General features: G+C 36.3%; 1 protein-coding gene across 10 annotated transcripts in view; it reads left to right on the top strand.

Moving 5' to 3' along the window:
* Positions 1-19,132, top strand: part of DYNC2LI1 (dynein cytoplasmic 2 light intermediate chain 1) — a 73,489-nt gene that overhangs the window by 31,420 nt on the left and 22,937 nt on the right. For 7 of the 10 annotated variants that reach the window (XM_035272678.3, XM_035272676.3, XM_078349433.1 and 4 more), the window contains 5 exons: positions 1,995-2,181; positions 3,447-3,515; positions 4,282-4,359; positions 8,382-8,458; positions 9,126-9,196. In XM_035272678.3, the coding sequence (XP_035128569.1) occupies positions 1,996-2,181; positions 3,447-3,515; positions 4,282-4,359; positions 8,382-8,458; positions 9,126-9,196 (481 nt within the window). In that variant the 5' untranslated portion in view covers position 1,995. Of the gene's footprint in view, positions 1-1,994; positions 2,182-3,446; positions 3,516-4,281; positions 4,360-8,381; positions 8,459-9,125; positions 9,197-12,012; positions 12,111-12,517; positions 12,611-16,723; positions 17,011-17,374; positions 17,519-18,783; positions 19,055-19,132 lie in introns of those variants that run through there. The other 3 variants (XM_035272674.3, XM_078349434.1, XM_002757788.6) reach the window with 3 other exon arrangements.

Genomic DNA, 19,132 nt, shown 5'->3' with positions numbered 1-19,132 from the left:
GCCGAGATCGTGCCACTGCACTCCACCCTGGAACAGAGCAAGATTCTATCTCAAAAAAAAAAAGAAAAAAAAAACACCTAGATTTATATATGTTTAGTTTTTATTGTGGTAAAATGTACATAGCATAAACATTTAGTCATTTTTAACTGTACAGTTCAGTGGCATTAAGTATATTCTCATGACCATCCATTTCCAGAACTTTTTAATCTTCTCAAACTGAAACTTTTTACCTATTTAACAGTAACTTCTTATTTTTCCCTCCCCCGCTCCTGGCAGCCATCATCCCTACTGTCTGTCTCTATGAATCTGGCCGCTCTAGTACCTCATATAAATGACATCATTTATTATTTGTCCTTTTGTTATTTATTTATTTCATTTAGCATAACGTCTTCAGGGTTCTTCCACGTTGTAGTATGTGTCAGGATTTTCCTCACTTATAAGGCCAAGTAATGTTCCATTGTATAAACAGATGCCACAGTTTAGTTATCCATTAATCTATCCATGAACATTTGGATTATTTCTGTCTTTTGACTATTGTGAGTAATGCTGGTATGAACACTGGTGTACACTATCTGTTTAAATCTCTTCTTTCAGTTCTTTTGGGTATAGACTCAGAAGTGGAACTGCTGGATCATCTGGTAATTCTGCAGTGAATTTTTTGAGGAATCACCATTACTGTTTTCCACAGTGGCTCTACCATTTTACATTCCCATAAGCAATGTATAGGGGTTCTAGTTTCTCTGTATCCTCACTAATACTTGTTATTTTCTCATTAAAAAAAATCTTTTAGGCCAGGCACAGTGGCTCACGCCTGTATTCCAACACTTTGGGAGGCTGAGGCGGATCACCTGAGGTCAGGTGTTTGAAACCAGCCTGGGCAACATAGTGAAATCCCGTCTTTACTAAAAATACAAAAATTAGCTGGACATGGTGGTGTGCACCTGTAATCCCAGCTACTCTGGAGGCTGAGGCAGGAGAATCACTTGAACCCAGGAGGCAGAGGTTGTAGTGAGCCAAGATCATGCCATTGCACTCCAGCCTGGATGATAGAGACTCCTCCTCCAAAAAAAAGAAATCTTGACAATAAATGTGTTTATTGGCCATCTGTATATCTTCTTTGGAGAAATGGCTATTTGAGTCTTTTACCTTCTTTTTTTTTTTTTTAATATAGTTGAGATGGAGTCTTGCTATGTTGCCCAGGCTAGTCTTGAACTCTTGGCCTCAAGAGATCCTCTTGCCTCAGCTTCCCAAAGCTCTAGAAATACAGACATGAGCCACCATACCTGGCCTCTTTGCCCATTTTTGAACAGGAATGTTTGTTGCTGAGTTTAGGTTTATGTGTGATGTGCATGAACAGAATGCAAGTGCATATGGTGATGGTGGTGGTGTAGCTGGTGGTCAGGGGTGTGCTTGCAGAGAGACAGAATGGTATCACAGAAGAGCATGTAACTTTGGCTCTAAATACTGGTTCTACAATTTACTAATTACATAAATCTGTGCCAGAGACTTCTAATCTATAAAATGAACATTATAACATCTTCTGGAGAGGGTTATTGAGGAGATTAACTAGAGAGTTCTCTAGCAAGGTCCATCCATACATCGGTTTTCTTCTCCTTTACCTGATTATTGTGTTATTGTTTTTGCTTCTTTTATTATTTTTGCTTTGCTTTTTGGAGCACAGAGTAAAATTGGATGTAAACACGTCATTGTCGACCCTAATGCTTGCAGCTTCTCTATTTGAACTAAACTACTTTTAGTTCAACAGAAACGTAGTTCCACTACTAGTTGTAACACTTAAATATCACTAGGGGAAAGTATTAGAATAACTATGACTTTGGTTTTTTGTTTTTGTTTTTTTGACTCTTAGAATAATGCTATGTTTTTTTTTTTTCTTAAGGTATATTTTAGTTATTCTTTGATAAGTTTCAGTACATTAGGGTTTCAAAATAGTAATTATTTTGAGTATTTTTTGAAAGACATTTTTATTTCTTTAGGATGTTTTCTCTTGTTCTCGTTCTGGATCTTTCAAAACCTAATGATCTTTGGCCCACCATGGAAAATCTCTTGCAAGCCACAAAAAGCCATGTAGACAAGGTGATAATGAAACTGGGAAAGATGAATTCTAAAGCAGTTTCTGAAATGAGACAGAAGATCTGGAATAATATGCAGAAGGACCATCCTGTGAGTTGCTGTTTGGAATTATTGCTAGAATCCTTAGCCCCATATATAGTTAATGATAACATCACAAACAACTTCTTTAGATTTTTATGCATGGCTTGAAATTCATTTGATGTAGATGAACCTGTTCACTGGAAAATTACAGCAATTTATTAAAATCTCAGTAATAGCAAAACAAGGAAAAAGATTCCTTACGTCTTCTTGTTAGACATCTACTGGGATTATAATGGCATATTACAGCAATCAGAGAAATAGAGTTTTAAAATAGTGGTTTGATACTGATTTTATAATCTCTGTAAAAATGTAGATAAAAATCCAGATTGTACAAAAGTCACCTGACAAAGACTAGATGAAGCTACAACTTTAAGCAAGGGGTAGAGTTTTAATAGCCTTCACTGTCAGTCTGCAGTTTACATTTATTTAGTTCTGTCACGTATTTTGTATATTTTGATCATCCGACAGCTAGTTAAATTATAAAGTTGCTGTGATAGTAACACAAGTTCTTCAAATACGATCATAAATATCATCATCTAGAAAACTAAGAGTAGCATTTTATATTATCCAGAGTTTATAAGAAAGTGTTCTACATAGGGAAGTATGTAACAAAACAAATCTATGCTGGATAAATGCTATTCCACAAACAGTTAACATAAAGTAGAAAAAAAAACCCAGGAAGGTAATATGTTACATAAGAAAATAAAAGGTGGAAAAGGGAAAAGAATAAATATCATAGTAATTTAGGGAATTGCCATTTCTAGTTTTATGCTTACGAAACATTGCTTAGGAAGTGAAAAGTTAAATATTGGAACAAATTCTATGTCAAGCAAATTAAGTATGTATCTATGAAGAGACTGAAAATTTTTGGAAGTAAATAGAAATTGTTGAGCACATAGCAATAAAGAATTATAATAAATCAGCCAAGAGTGGTGGCTATACCTGTAATCCCAGCACTTTGGGAGGCCAAGGGAGGCAGATCACAAGGTCAGGGGTTCAAGACCAGCCTGGCCAACATGGTGAAACCCCATCTCTACTAAAAATACCAACAACAAAAAAAACTTAGCTGGGCATGGTGGCATGTGCCTGTAATTCCAGCTACTTGGGAGGCTAAGGCAGGAGAATTGCTTGAACTGGGACCCGGGAGGTAGAGGTTGCAGTGAGATCGTGCCACTGCAGTCCAGCTTGGGCTACAGAGTGAGATTCCATCTCAAAAAAAGAAAAAAAAAATGAGAAAGAATTATAATAAATCAATGCAATGTGTTTATTAACAGGATCGTGAAATAATTGACCCATTTCCAGTACCTCTGGTCATTATCGGAAGTAAATATGATATTTTTCAGGTAAGCTCTTCTCAGCTCTTCTAGCTGAGCTCGTTGTACATACATGGCTGTGCTTTTTATGAGGAAGGTACCAAAATAAGAAAAGTAATTCTTGAAAGAACAGGTTAATAAGTCACATATCTTAAAGATTTTGGAAAAGAAGATATAGTAGGGACAGAAAAAAATAGGTAAAGAAAATAAGTGTAGTGATTAGAATGGGGATAGGCAGGTTTAGAAAATGAATCTTGCTGGGCACAGTGGCTTATGCCAGTAGTCCCAGCACTTTGGGAGGCTGAAGAGGGAAGATCACTTGAGCCCAGGAATTTGAGGTTACAGTGAGCTGTAATCACACCCCTGTACTCCAGCCTGGGTTACACAGTGAGACCCTGTCTCTTAAAAAGAAAAGAAAAAAAATCTTCAACTCAGTCACTGGGGAATAGGACTTACTTTCTAACTTTTAAATTGAAGAAAGTAGAAAATTAGTTTCTTCTTATCTTTGCTTGTCAGAGAATTGTTAGGGTATTCTACACTATGAAACATGTGCTTATATCTGAATTCTATTGAGCTAAGTATTTAAACAAAGAAAGATCTGATAGCTGTAGCTTTAAGAAGGCTGCAGCTATTGTTCGACTCTCTATGAAACAAATATCAAGGTAATGGAATCCTATTCCTGAAGGTGAGTTTAAAAAAAAATAAGAAATAATCTACTTCTACATTTAATAATTTGAATCTTCCTGCTATAGATATTTAGTTACCTTGACTATTTTTTAATAATGTGTTTCTACAGGATTTTGAGTCTGAGAAGAGAAAGGTAATATGCAAGACACTTCGATTTGTTGCACATTATTATGGAGCATCATTAATGGTTTGTACATTTCTTGTTCTTTGGGCTTGAATGGACAGCACCAAATTTGGGAGATTAGCAACTTGATACACAGCTACAAGGAATAAACGCTTTTACCAATGTTCATGGTCCCATTGCTTTCCCACTGCCAAAGACCTTTCCTTACAGAGCGTTTGATAATGTACCTGTTGAACATGCACTGCTAGATGGTCTCCCCCTTCTTTGGAGCAAAAGTTCTGAATTGCTTATATCCATAAACCCCAATCAAGCATAAAGAGATAAGTTGATGGTGTGTTTATTCATTTTTAGCATCCCCTTAAGAATTAGAATCTATATTTCCTTAAAAGAAAAACAAAAAGCAACTTTAACAGTTTTGTTTATTGGGGGTAAGGGGTCTTTAAAAAAAGTGCTGTTTGTTGTAAAAGTTAAAAACATGAAATCTGAAGTCATGCTTCCTGGGTTCCAATCTCAGGGTGACCATTTATTATTAGACATGTGATCTTAGACGAGTCACTCAATTTCCCTTAAGCCTCATTTTCCTCCAGGGTAAAATGGAGAAAAATTATATCTTCTTCATACGATTGTTGTGAGGATTCAATGAGGCAGTACATGTGAAATGCTAGCACCAAGCCTAGGACAGTATATTAATAAATGTTGGTTTTTATAATTACGTTATCATTATCTCCCAAAGCAGGACTAAACTTTACTAAATGTCCTTTAATGCAATAAAATAAAAAAAACATTTTTATTTAAAAAATTTCCAGCTGGGTGCAGTGGCTCACACCTGTAATCCCAACACTTTGGGAGGCTAAGGTGAGAGGATTACTTGAGTTCAGGAGTTTGAGACCATCCTGGGCAACATGGCGAGAATCTGTCTGTACAAAAAAATTTGAAAATTAGGTGGGCATGGTGGCACACACCTGTGGTCCCAGCTACTTGGGAGGCTGAGGTGGGAGGATGACGTGAGCTCAGGTGTTCAAGGCTGCAGTGAGCCATAATCACACCACTGCACTCCAGACTGGGCAACAGAGGGAGACCTTGTCTCAAAGAAGAAAAATTTTTTCTTTACATTTGAATAATTGTTTAATGGTCTCTTTTTTTCCTCCAAATTAAAGCACTCCGAGGAACCTAGAGACAACATGGTCTAGCCCCTTGCCTTCATGGCTAGAATATTTTGACTGAAAGTAAAATGTACAAAATATGTATTCTTGGTTTATATACCTTTCAAAACATTACAAATACACTTTATTATATATTTTCTTAAAAAGGATCACCTTTTATGTTTGAATTGTATTTGCTTATGTATAAGGTTGACATGGTAGTTTGGAAAATGTTCTTCTTTACTATTTTGAGAGAATTTGAGTGAATGGCTCATCAAGGGTACAGAGGTAAAGATCTTGCAGTTACTTATTTTTGCCACTAGAGAGGGTCACATATTTAATTCTGGTTAAAGTTAGCTGAGGGAAATCCCTCTATTTATTTAGGAACAGATTATGTTTGATGGAGGGCCCAGTCTGGTCTCATGGGTACAAATTTAGATGAAGCCAGGTCAACGCAGGCCACAGCGAGCCTGGTATTAACCGTGGCCCAGGAGATCCAGCAAGATCAGGAACCAGGGAATGGCTTTGAGAAGGGCTTCATCTCAGCTTTCAGTAAGCCCAAAGGAACAGGGTTTGGGTTAGTGGAGTACTTGTGGACCACCAAAGGAACCATTAGGTCTTTCAGGAAGAATGCAGCCAAAGTTATGAAAGCCTCGTCTTTCAGTTTCACATCTCCTCTTACCCTCTGCCCCATTTAAGGAAGAAGGTTGGGTACTGCTTTGCAAAATCCCGTGATATTTAGCAGGGTTTTTTCCCCCAACACTATAGTTGATTCTTTATAGTACAGTTGAGAATATTGATTCAATATTATGAACAATCTAATTAAGTTAATAAAAACAAAAAACAGGCTGGGTGTGGTGGCTCTTGCCTCTAATCTCAACACTTGGAGGGTGAGGTGGGAGGATCACCTGAGGCCAGGAGTTCAAGACCAGCCTGGGCAACAAAATGAGGCAACAACAACAAAAAAAATTAGCCAGTCATCATAGTGCATGCCTGTAGTCCTAGCTACTCAGGAGGCTGAGGCAGGAGGATTGCCTGAGCCTGGGAGTTCAAGGTACAGTGAGTTATGATCACACTGCTGCACTCCAGCCTGGGAAACAGAGCAGGACCCCATCTCTTAAAAAACCAACATGCTCCTCGCCCCCCAAAAGAAGAGTGGAAGACTAATAAGTAGGACCAGATTCAGAGGAGAGCCACCAGAATGGCAGGGACTCAAAATTATTATATATGAGGACCAGTAGAATATCATCTACAGTGTGATAACTCTGTTGTATAGTTGAAGGAATATTCCATGGAAAAGTGACTAAATTCATTCTTTGCTATCCTAAGGTCCAGAAAAAGGAATCAATAGAGTTTACTCAAAAGATGAAAGCACTTTCTAATACTACCATTATCTGAAAACAGAGTGAGTTGTTTTGGGAAATGAATTCCCAGGCATTGAGTTCGTCTAAGCAGAAGGCAAAGATGTTTTAGAAGTGATTGATGCACCAGATGCAGAAGTTGGGTTAGAAAACTTCTAATGTACTCCCAGCCCCTATATTCTATGAAATATGTTTGTGACTAGGTTTTTCCTTTCTCATAAAGAAAATAAAATTAAACAGAGCAGTTGTATTTCTAAATTCAGTTAAAGTTTTCTATAGGTATTTTTAAACATTGTCTCAGTAGAAGCATTACAATTATTTCAATGGCTTTCTTTTAAATAAATGTATCAGATCTTACATACACGTGAGTACTCTCTTTTGAATACTTTCTCTGAGAGCATTAAGAACTTTCTGTTCTTAATCCAGAATGAAGCTTATCTTGTGGAATAGCCATTGGAACCATAATGCTGATATCGTTGCTTCATAATTACATTTTATTTCAGTTCAAAGTTGTATTTCCATACCTTTTAGTCATTTTGACTTGGCTGTGAATGACTTTTGGTATCTACAGAAATCCAATCCAGTCTTTTTTTTTTTTTGACACAGAGTCTCACTCTGTTGCCAGAGAGGCTGGAGTGTAAGTGGTGCGATCTTGGCTCACCAGAACCTCTACCTCCTGGGTTCAAGCAATTCTCCTGCCTCAGCTTCGCGAGTAGGTGGGACAACAGGCATACACCACCATGCCCAGCTAATTTTTGTATTTTTAGTAGAGATGGGGTTTTACTTTGTTGGCCAGGCTGGTCTCAAACTCCTGACCTCGTGATCTGCCCGCCTTGGCCTCGCAAAGTGCTGGGATTACAGGTATTAGTCACTGTGCCCAGCCTGGCATCCAATCTAGTCTTTAAAGATTCATAGGGTAACCATATGTCCTGGTTTTCATCTGATGTCATGCTTAATTATTACTAATACCCAGCCCCTTTCATTCTCTGAAATATTCTGGTTATGGGCTCCCTGGTTATATCAACACTGAAAAAGTAGCTTAGGCACCAAAAGCAATTCAAAAAGAAGTTTAAAAATTACTTTATTGAGTATCAGTATCATTAGACCAGTCTGCACTCCCACAATGACTTTCTGGAAGGCAGCAATATGCCCTTGGATGTAAAAGCTACTTTTGAGGTATACCTCTTATTTCCTAACCAACCCAACTGCATTTTGGAAAATTTTCTTTTAGACTATAGTGAGTGTGTTTACACACATACAGCCCATAAACATACATTTACATATACATTTTAAATAAATTACTTGACAATGATTATGATCCACTTGTGTGAATAGCTAAAATGATCAGTGCATAAACACAAGTCCTTTCCACATCATGTACTCATTAAGTTTGAAGAACGAGTTAAAGTTACTAAGATTTCTTTATGCAGGTTTTGTTTTGTCTACTCAAACACAAGTATTTGTTGGGCAACTAAATAGTAATTCTCTTTGCAATCTGTACTTGTTCAAAGCCATATTTATTTTACCTGTTTCTGTGATTAGAAAATAGAGCATTTAATTTGTTCTCCTGATTTGTTTAAAGTTTACCAGCAAATCAGAAGCTCTATTACTAAAAATACGTGGCGTTATCAACCAGTTGGCATTTGGCATTGACAAAAGGTACTGTTAAGATATTTTTATATCATTTATTGAGTGATTGATTAGCCAATTTTGTCTCATCTGATTATTGTTCTTTTCAGTCTCTTGTGTCTTGACCAGGAAAGTGACACAGACAGCTGTTCTTAAAGGATCATTTCTTTTTTTAATTATTTTTATTATTATTTATTTTGTCAAGACTCAACATAAAGGAGATAATTTAATATTATTTCCTGCTTCTTAAATTGTTTAAATATTTCTCACATTTAACAACCAAAATGTTACATAACATTTAGTTTGAGGCTGGAATAAAATAATGATAATATTATACTTGTTCCCTGATTTCTTTACCTCCTTTCCTTCACTTTCGTAGCTTCCCTCTATTATTACTTTCTTAAATTGATTTGAAATGGAATTGAAAATTTTGGAATGTATCTTCTTAGCCTTCTCTTGGTTTTGATTTAACGTAATAGGATCTGTCACTTTTTTCCCCCCTATAAAATGTTGATTTATGCTACACTTTAATTTTTGAAATCTCTTAAATTGATAGTCACTCATTCATTTGGGGCAGTGCTCTCATTAGTGGCTTAATGTAAAACTAGCCCAATAATATGGCTCTGATGTTTATGGGATAGAGTGGTAGCAAATTCAGTTGCTAAACTAATTTAGAATCTTTTTCTTTTCCATGTAGCAAATCAATATGTGTGGATCAGAATAAACCACTGTTTATCACAGCAGGATTGGATTCTTTCAGTCAAATAGGTTAGTGAACTTATTAAGATTGTTCAGTCTTTTTTTAATTGCTTATTGATTTTATCCTATTCCATGTTTGCTTTGTCTCCAACGTACTCTTTCTGGTTTCATTATTGTTGCTGTTATTTCCTGTGTGTTTATTTACATGCCCAGTATTAATGCAACATGCACCACACTGACATGTTTGTGATGAAAGGAACGTCACCACATTAGAGACTGATTTCTGATCTCTATTCCACTAAAAAGCAAATTTCATGTATTTTCTTTCCCCCACTGATTTCCAGGTACTTTTAAATTTTAGCTCCTTGGATTTAAAGAAACTAGGAGCATAGCGTAGTGAGGAAATTCAGAGCTACATATTATGGGCAATTGGCAAGTATATGAGAGATTAAAGTAGAATAAACCAAAAAGATCACAATTGTAACAATTAGGTGTGATATAATTTGTTGTTATAAAATAGCATGCCTCATCTCATGGAATGTATTTCCTGAACTCTCTGTAGGCTTCTGAATTAAAAGGAAGTTTAAGAGTTTATATCTCAAGCCCCTTACTTTCCCACAGAAGCTGTTTTCATAGTGAAAATCTTTGAGCCTCAGAGTTCTTTATCCTTGGCAGGTGGCATAGTTTGCTTTAACACTGTAATGGGCAGTAGTGGGTTTTTGTGTATTTCCCATCCTCTATTAGTCTTACAAGCTAAAAATGACTTACTTCAAATATAGAAATCTTTGTAATGCAATTATAGATTAATTGGGATGAAAGGAATGGAGGTGATTTTGCTTAATGAACAGTCATGGAGACGGACTTTTATGATTATCATTAGCACCAATCTAATTCCAGTAGCAGTGAGAATCACTGCGTGTACTAACATATAATGCCGATGGAATTCTTTTGCCCCTGTGAATAGTTGGAGGCCAGAAGAGAGTTCAGAATTACTCAATTTAAAAATTTAGATATCATCAGAATTTAAAACTTTTGCTCTGTGAAAGCCCATATGAAGATGATGAATAGACATGCCACAGTCTGGGAGAAAATAATTTCAAACCACATATATGACAAAGGACTAGTGTTTAGAATATATAAACTCAACAGAAAAATAAATAAACAATTAAAAAGTGGGCAAAAGACACAAGCAGACATTTCATTTCAGAAGAGGACATAAAAATAGCAAAGCAGCACATAAAAAGGTGTTTAATGTCATTAGGGAAATACAAATTGGAACCACAATGAGCTATCACTATATACACTTAACAAAATTGCTAGAACAGCTCTCTCATACATTGCTGGTGGGAGTGTAAAATGGTACAGCCATTCTAGAAAACAGTTTGACAGTTTCTTATGAAACTAAACATATAAGTACCACATGACCTAGAAATTGTGCTGTTAGGCATTTATCCAAGAGAAAGGAAAACTTGACTTTCACCCAGAAATCTCTAGGCAGATGTTCACAGCAGCTTTATGTGTAGTAGTCAAAACCTACAAATAGCCCAGAAGTTGTTCAGCAGGTGAATGGCTAAACAAACAGTGGTGCATCTGTCCCAGGAAACATTACTCAGCCATAAAAAGGAGCAAACGATTGATACACACAGCCTGGATGACTCATGCTGAGTGAAAAGCAGCCAATTAGAAAAGATTACATACAGTGTGATTCTATTTCTAAAACATTTTGAAATGAAAAATATTTTAGAGATGGAGGCAGATTACTGGTGGTCAGAGGGTAGGGATAGGACTATGGTTGAGGAGACCAGGGGAGAGGTCGGGAAGGAGGATGGTATGTCTGTAAAAGGGCAGCACAAGCTCCTTGCACTAGTGGAATTAAGTCAGTGTCTTGACTGTGGTAGCAAATACATGAACCTATGCAGGTGGTAAAATTGTATAGAACTGAATATACACAGAGACACCCAAAGGAATGCAAGTAAAACTTGGCAAAGCTGAATAACATCAGTGGAATGTATCAGTACCTTTCCCACCAGAGTCATAAGCATGTCCTGGAAGAGCACCAGCAAAACAGTTTTGGTGAACAATAGAGAGGCTGGAAATAGAATGGGAAATATCCTGTTACAAATTGTAAATGGTGGCAAAATTTTACATTTTTCAAATTAAATTAAATTATACAAGTAATACATAAAGAGAATCTCCTTGTAACAAGGTAAAAGAGTACATATAAGGGGGAAATTTGTGTTCTTTCCAATTTCCTATGCATTTACACACACACATATGTATATATATATATATAGTGTAGAAAACTATTTGCTTTAACATAATTGTATGTTCAGTCTATATCGTTTTGGAATTTCTCCTTTTTATTCAACCTACCTTAGTAGTTTTTCCATATTAATGCTACATATGAGTCTATTTCTTATTTTAACTGTTGGATTGTGTTACAGAGCATGGCTATACATAGTAATTAATGCACTGTTTATCAGTGATGAATGTTTTGGTTGTAGGTCAATTTTTCACTGATAACAAATGATGCTGCAGTGTGAAGTCCTTAATACAATACCAGTTTGCAGGTGTTTCTAGGGTAAACACTACCAAGAACTGGAATTACTAGTTAACAGGATATAGATATAGGTATAGGTACAGGGTGTGGAAAATGAGAGTTTCAGTTCACCCAGTTTACTCTTTGCCTCCTCCTCTTTCAATACTAGAATCTGTCCCAGTGACTTCCTCTGCTGGGTAGGGACAAATTTTAACAGTGACCACATTAAGGAGAGGGAAAATGAGTGATGTAAGTTTCATACCTTTGTTAGTGTCATTTCTTTTATTGGTAGAGTTTGTAATATTTTAATCAGTGCAGTCATTTGGAGTAAAACTTGCAATTTTAGGATCTCCTCCCATTCCTGAAAATGACATTGGAAAGCTTCATGCCCACTCACCAATGGAGTTGTGGAAAAAAGTATATGAAAAGCTCTTTCCACCAAAGGTACATAATTCTAATTTTTTTAAAGCAAGATTTTTAGCACTATATCTAACAGTCATAGGAAATTTGCCAAAGGGCCTATTATGACCACTTTGTTTTTATCTCTCATGCTTAAAAATCAATTAAACATCTGCTGAAAATGTAAATAAGCACTGTGGGGGTTAAAAGATGAGTAAGACATGGTTCCTGCTCTACTTTCAAAGAGAGTTATCTGGCGGTTAGAGAAGGCAGAGGCAATTGAAAGGGGACCTGTGGAATGGGAAGTGGGCTCAGTGGTGATGAAAAAGCTTGGAAAATCCTAGAGACCCTTCGTGGCAGGCTGAGGAATGGGAGGTTGGTTTATTAGGCAGATGGTAGCCACTGAATTTGGGGTTATAGGCATTAAGTGATTTGGAGATTTATAATTTCAGAGTATTAACACGCTGAAAGATATCAAGGACCCCGCGAGAGATCCTCAGTATGCTGAAAGTGAAGTAGATGAGATGAGAATTCAGAAAGATCAGGTATTATCCTAAACATTTACTTAATTCCATCTCAAGTTTTATCACAAAACCTAGAGTGCCTTGTGAATTCCTTACATTTTTCTCAATGTATTTACTTAGTGTTTCTTTTTCACTGTTAAAATTATTTAAGTAGCACATCTTTTTAAATAACACACTAATAGTATACTGTAGAAAAATAAAATTTTGATATGAATAAAGAAACATTTTAAAATCACCTGTCATCCCACCACCCAGACATGACTTAATGTTCACATAAACCTTTTTGATTTTCCAGTTTGCATTATATTAAAGTTGAGTCGTGATTCTTAACCTTGCTGCTGGAGAGACATTTTCTTAATATTTTTGGTTTGTGGAATTACCTACAGAGTTTTGGTTTTGATTAGGACATTCAGACATACCTATACTTTCCTTGTACCAGAAAACATATCTCACCCAGTTAAGGACGGAAAGCATAATCTGAAAGCACACAGGCATATCTAACACAACCTAGGATCTCTCAGGAAAATGCTTAAAAGTGGCTGCTGCCATTCTGTGTAGCCCTAGATAACCCCATTTGGACACAAAAGTCTGATGTAAGAATGTAAGGGTTGGTAAATTCACTATGACCCAAATACTTAGGTTTTTCTAAAAACAAACAAGCAAACTTAGAGTTTAGTTTGATGTGATAAAATGAGATGTTGTGCAGATTCTGTCCTTAGAGGAGTAAGCTTACATTTGGTAAGCACTGGGTTGAAAACCGCCCCAGTGACAGTCACATTGTTATGAGGGTAACCTGAATACAGATGTCAGCTAGGAGCAGGAATCAGCATATTTTTCCCAGTGTTCACCCTCAGGGGACCCTTGGAGAAGTAAGCAGAACATTTTATATAAACATAGAGTCTAGAAGACTTTTGAAAAATACGCCATGAATATTTAGAAGGTTTTGTAGCTGTAGCAAAGTGAGAGGCATGTTGTAGAAACAGGAAAATGACCTCATGTAATCCTCATTATGTTTGCACGTTGTAAAGATTAGTTGGAAGTCATCCCTGATTAATATTTATCAAGGAGTCAATGATTAACTGTCATTGTTGATAAGAATATCTGTTTATATTACATAAGGATCACTTTTATTAAGTTCATATACATCAGTATCACTAAAGGATTAAGGTATTTGTGAGCATCATGAGTTTTCACATTCAAATCTATCTTCTCTAAATGACTTAAAACCAAAAGAATTTTGTGTGGAAAGAAAGGCAGCCCCACAGTACCCATATCACTCTTCATTCATCTCGTATCTCACTGCCAGCAGATCACCAATTCCTATCATCTCTTGGTTCGAGATTTTTTTTTTAACCTACCTGAAAAGTTGTGCTACCCTAAGTTTGCCTCTTAAACCAGTTTTATTAGTGTGGTTTTAGGTGAATTGCATTGATGCAGATTGCACACATAGAACCTTAACGTAATTTGTGCTTTAGCTTTAAAGATACCCTAATGATTATCAGTGTTGATGCTCAGTTGTTCCATTGATAAGCTGAATCTAAATTTTGACATTCTGCTATACACAATTTTTAATTTGAATATGATTTCATACTCTTTCAGGAGTAGTTTTGAGACTTTAAGTTGTTTCTAGTCGTGCCTGTGAAATCAGTCCTCAAGGATCTGGGAAAACCCCTTCCCTGTTTCCTGCAGACTTAAGGTCTTTCATGATTAGCTGTCTTTAATTATTCAAAGTTCTGTCTTTTGCCAAACTTCACATGGGCACCAGAAGACACTTCAGTAGTATTTTCTACTTTTTAAAAGCTCACTAGCTTTAAAGCATTCCCGATTTTAAGGGAATGTGAGTGTGGAAAGCACTTGCTAAGCCCTTCCCCCTCTTTTGTGTTTTTTTCTTTTTCTTTGATCCTGGGTCTTACTCTGTCATCCGGGCTGTAGTGCAAGAGCGAGATCATGGCTCACTGGCTCACTGCAGCCTTGAACTCCAAGGCTCAATCAATCCTCCCATCTCAGCCTCTCAAGTAGGTGGGACTACAGGCACACACCACCATGCCCGGGTAATTTTTTTTATTTTTTATTGCCCAGGCTGGTCTTGAACTCCTTGCCTCAAGCATTCCTCCTGAGTTGGCCACCCAAAGTGCTGGGATTATAGGCCTGAGCCACTGTGCCCAGCTTCTTTTCTATATTTTCGTTAAAGCAAAAAAAAAAAAAAAAAAAAAGTTACACTTAACATTTGTTTTAAGATCTTGACCAATCACAGATATCTCTTGAAAACTTTTTATTGCTATCCCTTTGAACCATAAATGTATTATTTGGGAGCCATATCATTGTCATATTGATGATCTAGTGGACATGGTGGGTTCTGTCTCACATTGGTTATTCCTTCTTCTCCCTATGGCATGGCCTGTGTGACAGGCCTAGTTTTCTTACAGTTTGCTGTCTGCAAAAGGGAGATACTACTAGCAAAGAACCTCAAAACAACGTTTTCTCCTTTGTCATTGGCAATAATAATTCAGAACTTCCAGTTAAAGATAAGGTTTACAATAAACAATTGTTTATTCTTTGTAAGTTAATCTTTAAAACCACAAGTGGTAGATAACTGGTGAACTGAATTAGCTTCATTAGAAAAAAATAAACCAAGCTGTAAAGACTACATATGATTATTACCATGGAAATTCTTCCTAGAATCCAGTGAAAAGTTTAAAAAAAAAAAAAAAAAAAAACAAGGAAAACACTCTTCCAAAGTCTGTATACCATTTTGAAACATCTAACATTTAAATTTTAATAACTTAGAGTATAGGTATGAAAGGGACAATCTGCAATTTTTCTGAAAAGTAGAATGGCTTTTCTTTTCATAGCAACTGTGAACCTCAGTTATGTTAGCCAAAGGGCAGTGATTGTCTTATCTTGCAGAGTAACCGTATTTTGTTTATCCAAAGTGGTAATAACCTTTGTACAGTTATTTAGAAATTGAACAACACGTAGGAGGCCAGGAGACATCCCCTTAGATGGTCCCTTTTACATGTCAGTTGCTTTGTGCCAGATATCCACCTCCACTAAAATTTATTGATGAATTATAATGGTAACATATACTCATTGTGAAAAATTTCAAAATATATAGAAGTATGAAAATAGAAAATGGAAGTATCCTGCCCTCTCCCTACCTGTGTGCTTTTTTCATGTGGCACATACTGTCTTTTCATGTGGCCACTGTTATTTTTGCTGGCTGCCTTGGAAGCCACTTGTGAATGAACGCTAATTTTTTAATAAGTCCTTACTGGGGGACATCGAAGTTGTTTCCAGTTGTCAGCTGAGATAGACCAAAGAGTTATGAGCTTCCTTCTCTTTACATCCTTGTGCGTTGCTCTATTATGTATGATAAATTTCTAAAAGTAAAATCACTGGGATAACGGATACACACACACACACACACATTTTTGAGACAGAGTCTCACCGTGTCATCCAGGCTGGAATGCAATGGTGCAATCACAGTTTTACTGTACCCTTGACCGCCCAGGCTCAAGTGATCCTCCCTCCTCAGCCTCCCAAGTAGCTGAGACCACAGCGCACACCTCCATGATTTATTATTATTTTTTCCAGTTTTTGTAGAGACAGGGTCTCCCTATGTTGCCTAAGCTGGTCTCGAATTCCTGGGCTCAAGCAATTCTCTTGCCTCAGCCTCCCGAAGTGCTGGGATTATAGGTATGAGCCACCACACCCAGCCTGGGTATATATTTTTTTAAATGTTTTGCTTACTTCGACCAAGTTTTTGATGAGAGCTGAACAGCAAACAATTAAAAATAAGATCACCTTTAAATACTTGAAGAATGACAAATGTCTAGTTCATTAGTTGAAAGGCAATTTATATGTATTATGTACTTTATGTACATAATTTTGTCTAAAAGTTTAATAAGTGCATCTCTTAAGTGCTGCTTAGCAACACAGAAACTCTGAAGACTGTATTTCTAGAAAATAAGTCCTAAGCATAATCATGTATAAATTAATTGTCAAGAAATCTTTAGAATGTTAATGCTATTAAGGATACATTGTTATATCTAAGAAATGATAAGACAATTTTAAGGTGCCTCCTTGAATTCATAAAGTTGATTTTTCTTAAAGTAATACATATTTTTGTTTTAGGAACTGGAACAGTACAAAAGAAATTCTTCCAAGTCTTGGAAACAAATCGAACTTGATTCTTGAACCTAATTCAATTATTGTGTCTTCTTTTCCAAATCCAAATAAGATTATATTATGAATTAACTATTGTGACAATATGTGAAGAAAGTTAAACTGTATAATTTGTTAAAGGACAAGCCGGGTTTCTTGAACTAGTGCATATCCTTGAAGCTTTTAAAAAGGAAAAAAATATTTCAGAACCATGTGTAATTTTTTTTTAAATAAAATAATCTTCTACTTACCTCTAACATGTTTAAGTGGTATATATTCAGTTCAGCATGTATAAGTTTCTGCTTATATGTTTTTAAGAATATAAAAGTGAGAGTATTTGCTGACAGTTTTACATGCAAGGTTTAGTGTCCATGTTAGACACATTCCTTCTAAAAGGCGCTCTCAGCTATAGCTGGGAGGAAACCGGAATTGGGTTCACAGATGTCAAAATTTTACTCTAACAGTGAGGTACAAAAAGCACCTGAAATAGGAGATGTGCATTCCTGCGTCCCCACACCTAGAAAGTCTCAATCAGTGGTCTGCAATGGGGCATTTTTAATCAGCACCCATTTCCTTCCTCTGTGAGACTGACACATTTGTTTTAAATATCACTTTTTGAAGAACAGGCACATTTAAGGAGATATCCTACCAAGAAGCAGGACAAAACATCATGCGTTGGGGATAACCAGGATTATTTCCAAGGTGGGATAGCCTTTAAGAAGCCATTCCAATCTGTAGTGTACCTGCTAACCAAGTTCATTTTAAGTAAGTATAATTGCTATGATTAAAAATTATTCTGTATTCCTCCATGTCCGCCTATAAAATATGTTGGCTCTAATATGCCATGCACATTTACTATAAATAGATAAGCACATTTACTACCCCAAGGGAATAGTGTCTGTGCAGATAGCAAGCCATCTTCTTATTGCAACGAACTAGGACTTATCAAGGGTTCTAAAACCCTTGAAAACAGAACTTTCAGCATGTTTCCAAGGAACCTCAGTTTTAAGCACAGGTTTCTTGCTGAGTGCTATGGGAAAAGAGATCCCTTTAAATTTACAGTGAACATTATGATCTCAGAAATATCACTGACTTGGTAGGAAGAAACAGCTTATTCCACAAGAGTAATAGGAATTGTTATTATATAATTTGATTTTCTTACACATCACTGTCCATTTTTGACTTGAGACACAAACTGTCACATATTGAAAGCCATTGTGTTTTTCGAAGATGGTATCACTAACATTTAATAGCTTAAAGTCACGTGGCATGTCGGTTTTCCAAATGTTTCTGAGCTAGAATGAAATTCATCTGCATATGAATAGTAGAAAATGTTTCCACTTATGTTGTACACCCATATCTTTAGTAAGTTGAAATCAGTGATTTCAAAAGAGGTTCCTGTGGGACTCTTTTTGAACTACTTTAATAGATTATCATCTCCAGAATTGTCTATAACTGATGTGACATATATAATCTGTAAGACATTGTGTAACTATTACACCATAATCATCTATGTCAAAGACCTTTTATAAAAATTGACAATACTAGTCTGATAATTTACCAATTCCTCCACATCCTTAAATACTGTTCTAAGAAAGAGAATTTTACTATGGTTTCCTTAATGAAATGATCTTTCCTACTTCAGTGTGTGACATTTAAATGCTATAATTTATCTTTCTTCACAAGTTAGGTCACAGTAAGTGAACAAGTTCATGTGCTCTCTACCATATTCTCACCCAAAGTTACCATAGTAACATGGAGACCGTCTCACTTTGGGTTCGTACATGAATTACTTGAAGATCAATCAGAATCAGTCATTTTAATACAGAATCCATTTTTAGTAACCTATTTGCATCATTTTATCCTTGAAAATATGTAATACAGCTGTCTGTATTTATACATATCAGCGCTCTTTACAGTTCAAGAATGTGAATTTCTAGTGTGTACCCTGTTCTTCTTGTAAATAGTATGTCAGCACTTTCTTTCTTTCTTTTTTAAAGACAAGGTCTCTGTCTGTCTCTGTTGCCCAGGCTGGAGCGCAGTGGTTCCATCACAGCTCACTGCAGCCCCTAACTCCTGGGTTTAAGCGATCCTCCCACATCAGCCTCCTGAGCCGCTGGGATTACAGACGTGAGACACCATATCTAGCGACATCAGCATTTTTTCTATATGGACTTTAACATCTGATCTCCAACCTTAAGAAGGTTATTTCTCAGTGCATACACTTAAACATTTACTTGTAATTCTGTAAGTAAACTCAGCTGAAAGTGGAAAATAGCAAACGAATCTTTAAAAACGTAACCAGAGGTTTGTCTGGTGTGTTTTGTTCACTGTTGAGCCCACTCCTACAGTTTTTAGTTTAATCCTCAGTAAAGTCAC

This window comes from Callithrix jacchus, chromosome 14 (assembly GCF_049354715.1).
Source record: "Callithrix jacchus isolate 240 chromosome 14, calJac240_pri, whole genome shotgun sequence".
Lineage (NCBI taxonomy): Eukaryota > Metazoa > Chordata > Mammalia > Primates > Cebidae > Callithrix > Callithrix jacchus.
The sequence above is the reverse complement of the archived record's forward strand: the minus strand, read 5'-3'. Positions and strand labels throughout refer to the sequence as shown.